Raw genomic sequence first — 8,144 nt, forward strand, 5'->3', positions numbered from 1 at the left:
CCAGTGATTTCTAGTCTATGCCTATAGGCAGCAGCCTCTAATGTGCTAGTAATGGCTGTTTAACAGTCTGATGGCCTTGAGATAGAAGCTGTTTTTCAGTCTGTCAGTCCCAGATTTAATGCACCTCGCCTTCTGGATGATAGCGGGGTGAACAGGCAGTGGCTCGAGTGGTTTATGTCCTTGATTATATATTTTTTGGCATCGGGTGCTGTAGGTGTCCTGGAGGGTGGGTAGTTTACCCCCGGTAATGCGTTGGGCAGACCGCACCACCCTCTGGAGAGCCTTGCGGTTGTGGGTGGTGCAGATGCCATACCAGGCGGTAATACAGCCCGACAGGATGCTTTCATTGTGCATCTGTAAAAATTTGTGAGGGTTTTAGGTGACAAGCAAAATGTCTTTAGCCTCCTGAGGTTGAAGAGGCTCTGTTGCGCCTTCTTCACCACACTGTGTTCTTTGGGTCCTTCAATGCTGCAGAAGTGTTTTGGTACCCTTCCCAAGATCTGTGCCTTGACGCAATCCTGTCTCTGAGCTCTATGGACAATTCCTTCTACCTCATGGCTTGGTTTTTGCTCTGATAGTAAATAAGGTATTTCTGTTTTTTATCTTTAATAAATTACCTACATTTTCTAAAAACCTGTTTTTGCTTTCTCATTATGGGGTATTGTGTGTAGATTGCTGAATATGTAATTTTTTTAAAGTCAATTTTAAAATAAGGCTGTAACTTAACAAAATGTGGAATAAGTCAAGGGGTCTGAATACTTTCTGAATCCACTGTACAAACATCACATTGAAAATTCAACTCACTTTCAAAAAGCTCCATGAGGAAGAAAGGATTCCCAGATGATCTTTAGATGTTCTGTCTTCAGGATGTTCTGGGTTGATGGCTGTTGGAGAGGGGAGGAGCAGTTGAGTGAGCTGGGGCCTTTTATTGCCCTTCCTCTGGGAGCCTGTCAGCTTGTGACATGAGAGAGAGTGAAAGAGGGTCTACCTGTAAGATAGTTAGGCAATTTTAACAATGACTTGCAGGCGGTGGGTTCAGAAAGACTATGACAAAAAAATGAATACAAATTATACCACCACCCAAAAGGACACTTTAGAGCCTGGAAGGGTAAAGGGGCATGTGTTCTACACAGGTAGAGCCCTATCTGTCCATGTTTCCTTATGCAAAGTGGGCACTACTTCATGTGGCAACACCAACACTCACCTAAATAGCCCATATGCCACTGGGTGAGAGAAGTTTTCATTGTTTTTGGGCAGCATTATGTGAGGTGTTATTATGTGTTGCTAACGAGGAGCCTTGGTCAATTTAGCTCGTAATACACCACCTAGGAAAATGCTACCCTCTTCAATCTGTCACCTAATCCTACCTAATGGGCAGGTCAGCCCTGGAGTAAAGTATTGGCTGTAAGAAGTAAGAGAAAACATAACATCTGGTTGTTTTTAAATTACTACTTATGACATTGTTTGCCAGAATAAACATTGTAATAGAGATTTTTCTCCAGTCTGCGTTACCCACTCCAGTCAGCAGATGGCGATGTGAGTATTTCAGGTTATGCTTCTTGCGTGACGTATAATCTAGTGGACGGAACTGGAGGCTTCTTCAACAGCGACAAAAGGCTTCTAATTCAACCAACGCGGTGGTATGCTAGCGAACATAAAACCAAAACATTGAAGCTCTTTAGACCAATCTTGTGTATATTACTCTTAGTGTTTGGAACATAATTCTGTTTACCTATATACTAGTTCATTTAAACGTAATTTGCTTGTTAAGTTAGCAAATGTGTTAAATTGATAATGTACTAGGCTAATCTCCGGGAGCATGAGCTCACTAAGCAAGACGGAGAAAGAAGCTCTGGTGAAAGGAGAGGAAGAAGCTTTCAGAATGGAAAAGGAGGAAGAGGAGGCTATCACATTGAAAGAAGAAGAGGATGATATTACAGTGAAAGAGGAAAATGGGAAAGAGGTTGTCAGAGTGGAAGAGGGGGTAGTAACTTTCAGAATCAAAAAAGAGGAAGATGCCATAACATTGAAAGAAGAGAGTGTTGTGAAAGAAGAGGAAGAATATTTGTGTCGTAAAAGAGGAAGAGGAGGCTATGTCAATAAAAGAGGAGGAGGAGGAGGAGGGGAGGGAAGTTCCGATTACCACCAGTGAGTACAGTCTTTAAAACAGGGTCACAAACTATGCAGTTGTTGAACTAATGTGGTTGGTATAATTTGTGTAACGTTCCAACAGGAATCTGTTCCAAAATCTTCATAAAGTACAAGGTTACCAACAAACGCCGCATACAAAGTAGCATGATCAATTCACCTAGCTAACTAGCTGCCGAATAGGCATCAACTCACCACGTAGCTTATTCTTAATGTTTGTCCGTAGGCTACCAGAGTGAATAAACGTGGTGAGTGAAAAACTTAATGAAATAGCCCACTCCCTACCCGGTATCTTATTCTCCCGCTAAACAACTTTGTATGCGCTGTTTGTTGGCAACCTTGTTACTTACGAAGTTTTTGGAACATATTCCTGTTGGAACGTTACACAAATTATACCCACCTGAACAAATGTGGGGTTTTAAGGGGCATTCTACTGAAGTTCTACACTTGAATATGTTGTTCAGTACTGTAGGAGTTGTTTAAGTGGCAATCTGCCATTGGTACATATATTGTTGGGACTTTTAAATTCGATTTATTGAATTTTCCATGTGGTCTATATTGAAGTGCCCTTATCTTTGCATAACAGGCTTTTAAAATTCAATATTGGTGCATCATTTTCTACTTAAAATATCAAAGGGGTGCAAAAGGCACCCATTTAGTGGAACGATCCTTTTCCATTTACAACACAAACAATATTTTACAAAATCATGATGAAAGTGGCCAATTTAGGCCCTTTTTAGACATATTCATGCCTCTTGTAAGACCCTATGCTTGTAATAGAAGATCATAAGTTGACTGTCTGTTTGATGTTCTCGTTCACACAGGAGAGAGACATGACTATCATGGATCCTTTGGGGAGCCTCAACAACATCCTGATGCTGACGAGGCAGAGAAGAGTCTCTCCAGATCAGAACACCAGATGGTACAGCTTGGTCTGGTCTAGCATACAGCTTGCTCTATCGGGGTTTGGGCTGGGTTTCTGTAAAGCACTTTATGACAACAGTGACATCAGCATCCATAATGATATGTGTCTGTGTCCCCTCTTTATGGTTACCAGGACAACGCTAGCCCTTCCTCCCTCCCGGAGTCCCCGTGTCGTGCCTCTCCCGGTAGCACCTTACTGCTGGGTATGAAGAGGTTGTCTGTGCTGCTGGAGGACTGCAGGAAAACAACGGGGCTGAGTGGAACTGTGAGAGGACGAGAAGAGAAGAAAGGATCAGATTTTAAACATCAAAGTAAGTGCTGTCGTTTAGTTTGAACAAATGAAAAAGATCTGGCCATTGGTATCTGTTCCCAGTAGGGCTGTCCCTGACTAATACAAATACAGCGTTGAACACTCTTGGCATTCTCTCAACCAGCTTTACCTGGAATGCTTTTCCAACAGTCGTGCAGGAGTTCCCACATATGCTGAGCACTTGTTGGCTGCTTTTCCTTCACTCTGTGTTCCAGCTCATCCCAAACCATCTCAATTGGGTTGAGGTCGGGTGATTGTGGAGACCAGGTCATCTGATGCAGCACTCCATCACTCTCCTTCTTGGTCAAATAGCCCTTACACAGCCTGGAGGTGTGTTGGGTCATTGTCCTGTTTAAAAACAAATGATAGTCCCACTATGCGCAAACCAGATGGGACGACGTATCGCTGCAGAATGCTGTGGTAGCCATGCTGGTTAAGTGTGTCTTGAATTCTAAATAAATCACAGACAGTGTCACCAGCAAAGCACCATCACACCTCCTTCTCCATGCTTCACGGTGGGATCCACACAAGCGGAGATCATCCGTTCACCTACTCTGCATCTCACAAAGACATGGTGGTTGGAACCAAAAGTCTCAAATTTGGACTCATCAGACCAAAAGATAGATTTCCACCGGTCTAATGTCCATTGCTCATGTTTCTTGGCCCAAGCAAGTCTCTTCTTATTGGCGTCCTTTAGTAGTGTTTTCTTTGCAGCAATTCGACCATGAAGGCCTGATTCACGTAGTCTCCTCTGAACAGTTGATGATGAGATTTCTGTTACTTGAACTCTGTGAAGCATTTATTTGGGCTGCAATTTCTGAGGCTGGTAACTCTAATGAACTTATCCTCTGCAGCAGAAGTAACTCTGGGTCTTCCATTTCTGTGGCGGTACTCATGAGAGACAGTTTCATCATAGCGCCTGATGGTTTTTGGGACAGCACTTGAGTTAACTTTGAAAGTTCTTGAAATTTTCCTGATTGACTGACCTTAAAGTAATGATGGACTGTCGTTTCTCTTTGCTTATTTGAGCTGTTCTTGCCATAATATGGACTTGGTCTTTTACCAAATAGGGCTATCTTCTGTATACCACCACTACCTTGTCACAACACAACTGATTGGCTCAAACGCATTAAGGCAAGAAATCTCATAAATTAACTTCTAACAAGGCACACCTGTTAATTTAAATGCATTCCAGGTGACTACCTCATGAAGCTGGTTGAGAGAATGCCAAGAGTGCAAAGTTGTCATCAAGGCAAAGGGTGGCTACTTTGAAGAAATTCAAATATAAAATATATTTTGATTTAACCTCTTGGGGCTAGGTGGGACGCTAGCGTGCCACCCGTGGTGCACTCCATCAACAGCAGGTGCATTTCAAGAGCGGCAAATTTGAATCCAAATAAATGTCAAAATTCAAATTTTTCAAAAATACAACTATTTTACACCATTTGAAAGATAAACATCTCCTTAATCTAACCACGTTTTACGATTTCAAAAAGGTTTTACGGCGAAAGCATAAATTTAGAGTATGTTAGGACAGTACATTTACAAGAGTTGTGTGTAATGTTTTGTCAAGTCAAAGACAGGGTCACCAAAACCATAAAACCAGCTAAAATGATGCACTAACCTTTTACAATCTCCATCAGATGACACTCCTAGGACATTATGTTAGACAATGCATGCATTTTTAGTTCTATCAAGTTCATATTTATATCCAAAAACAGCGTTTTACTATGGCATTGATGTTGAGGAAATCGTTTCCCTCCAATAACCGGCAGTCAAGTCAGCGTCACAAATTAAAAAATTAAAATTAGAAAACATTGGTAAAATATTATATTGTCATTTAAAGAATTATAGATTTACATCTCTTGAACTCAATCAACTTGCCAGATTTAAAAATAACCTTACTGGGAAATCACACTTTGCAATAATCTGAGCACTGCGCCCAGAAAAATACGCGTTGCGATACAGACTAGACGTCATGTTGGGGAGATCTAAAATCGAAAATACTATGTAAATAATCCATTACCTTTGATTCTCTTCATCAGATGTCACTTCCAGGTATCACAGGTCCATAACGAATGTAGTTTTGTTCAAAAAAGCTCATCATTTATGTCCAAAAATCTCCGTCTCGTTAGCACATGATGTAAGCCAGCCGGACTTCTCGTCATGAACGAGGGGAAAAAATATATTTCCGTTCGTTCAAACATGTCAAACGTTGTATAGCATAAATCATTAGGGCCTTTTTTAACCAGAACATGAATAATATTCAAGGTGGACGAATGCATACTCTTTTATAACGTATTGGAACGAGGGTACCCAACATGAACTCGCGCGCCAGGTGTCTAATGGGACATCATCGTTCCATGGCTCTTGTTCGGTCAGATCTCCCTCCAGAAGACTCAAAACACTTTGTAAAGGCTGGTGACATCTAGTGGAAGCAATAGGAAGTGCCAAAATATTCCTAAGCCCCTGTGTTTTTCAATGGGATAGGTTTAAAGTCAATACAACACATCAGGTATCCACTTCCTGTCAGAAAATGTCTCAGGGTTTTGCCTGCCAAATGAGTTCTGTTATACTCACAGACACCATTCAAACAGTTTTAGAAACTTTAGAGTGTTTTCTATCCATATATAATAAGTATATGCATATTCTAGTTACTGGGTAGGATTAGTAACCAGATTAAATCGGGTACATTTTTTTTATCCAGACGTGCAAATGCTGCCCCCTAGACCCAACAGGTTAACACTTATTTACTACATGATTCAATATGTGTTATTTCATAGTTTTGATGTCTTCACTATTATTCTACAGTGTAGAAAATAGTAAAATAAAGAAAAACCCTTGAATGAGTATGTGTGTCCAAACTTTTGACTGGTACTGTGTGTATATATATATATATATATATATATATATATATATATATATATATATATATATATATGAACAGAAATATAAACACAACAATTTCAATGATTTACAGTTCATATTAGGAAATCAGTCAATGTAAATAAATTCATTAGGACCTAATCTATGGACTTAACATGACTGGGCTGTCATTGGTGGGTCTGTGAGGGCATAAGCCCACCTACCAGGCCCAGCCAATCAGAATTTGTTTTTCCCCGCAAAAGGGCTTTGTTACAGAGATAAATACTCCCCAGTTTCATCAGCTGTCCGGGTGGCTGATCTCAGATGATGTGGAGATCCTGGGCTTGCTTTGTTGTACGTGGTGTGCGGTTGTAAGGTCGGTTGGACGCTCTGCCAAGTTCTCTAAACCGACGGAGGTGGCTTATGGTAGAGAAATTAACATTCAATTCTCTGGTAACAGCTCCACTGGATATTCCTGCAGTCACCATGCCAATTGCACACTCCCTCAAAACTTGAGACATTGGTGGCATTGTGTTGTGACAAAACTGTACATTTTTTAAAGTGGCTTTTTATTGTTCCCAGCACAAGGTGCACCTGTGTAATGATAATGCCGTTTAATCAGCTTCTTGATATGCCACACCTGTCAGGTGGATGGATTATCTTGGCAAAGAGATGTAAACAAATTTGTGCACAAAATTTGAGAGAAATAAGCTTTCGTGCATATGGAAAAAGTCACATTCTGTAGCGTACAGCTATGAAGGTTATGTATTTACAACCACCTGCTTGATAGGAATCCAGCAATGTCTGTGTCTTGAGTGTCATAGAACTGTCTAGTTCTGTGTTCTGACTTATAAAACAGAATTAAAATAAGTAATGTAAACATTATCAGTAATTACCAGGAAACTCTACAACGTTTGTTTTAAAATCACACCAAGATTGTTTTAAATTATGAAATGTTTGAAAACTTCAAGTAATGATTCAAGAAGCAAATTACGGTATTACCTCAAGTAATACCTTGATCTGAGTGATCCGATTTAGATTAGACCTCATAGCATGACGGTTTTATCATGTGGCGATTTCATTCAGATCTCTCTTTAAATAAACACTGTCTTTGGCAGGAGAAAAACCAAACTTGGAGGAACCAGAGATTTTCAAACCATCAAGACAACACCTCTGCTCCCAGATTGGAAAGAGTTTTATCAAGTCAGGAAGCCTGAAAAGACAGGACATACACAGGAGAGAAGCCGTACCATTGCGTGCAGTGTAGAAAGCATTTTATGCGGTTAGAAAAACTCAAATCTCACGAGCGAATACACACAGGGGAGAAACCTTACCACTGCTCCCAGTGTGGAAAGAGTTTTAGCCAGTTACGAAACCTGAAAGCTCACTCGCAAATACACACAGGGGAGAAGCCATACCATTGCGCCCAATGTGGAAATAGTTTTAGCCAGTTAGGAAGCCTGAAAGATCATAACCGAATACACACAGGGGAGAAGCCTTACCACTGCTCCCAGTGTGGAAAGAGTTTTAGCCAGTCAGGAACCCTGAAAGCTCATGAGCGAATCCACACAGGGGAGAAGCCTTACAAATGTTCAGACTGTGGGAAGACATATTACTCATCACAGTCACTTAAAAAACATGTGAGAATCCACACAGGAGGGAATAATTACGTATCCTAGTGTGTGAACTTACGTTTCACCTCACATTGACTTAAAATTCATCAGAGAACGCTCCCATTGTCTTATATTGTTGACTGAGAACGTGTTTAATTGTTTACACCATATTAAATGGTACAAAGTATACTCTAAAAAATATGTGAATGTTTTTTTTAGAAAATATGAATTGATTATGGAGTATGTCAGTTTGAATATAGACTACATCAGATTCCATGTGTTTA

At 40.5% G+C, this 8,144-nt stretch overlaps 1 protein-coding gene across 1 annotated transcript; it reads left to right on the forward strand.

Annotated features, from left to right (window-relative positions):
- The first annotated feature begins 1,612 nt into the window (after window positions 1-1,612).
- On the forward strand, window positions 1,613-7,526 carry LOC145859389 (uncharacterized). The gene is made up of 4 exons (XM_082958525.1): window positions 1,613-2,148; window positions 2,973-3,070; window positions 3,206-3,383; window positions 7,366-7,526. Exons 1-4 carry the CDS (start codon window positions 2,094-2,096, stop codon window positions 7,512-7,514), a joined length of 480 nt encoding a protein of 159 aa, XP_082814651.1. The 5' UTR covers window positions 1,613-2,093; the 3' UTR covers window positions 7,515-7,526.
- Window positions 7,527-8,144: the final 618 nt, after the last annotated feature.

Source organism: Salmo salar, chromosome 12 (assembly GCF_965601325.2).
Source record: "Salmo salar chromosome 12, fSalSal1, whole genome shotgun sequence".
Lineage (NCBI taxonomy): Eukaryota > Metazoa > Chordata > Actinopteri > Salmoniformes > Salmonidae > Salmo > Salmo salar.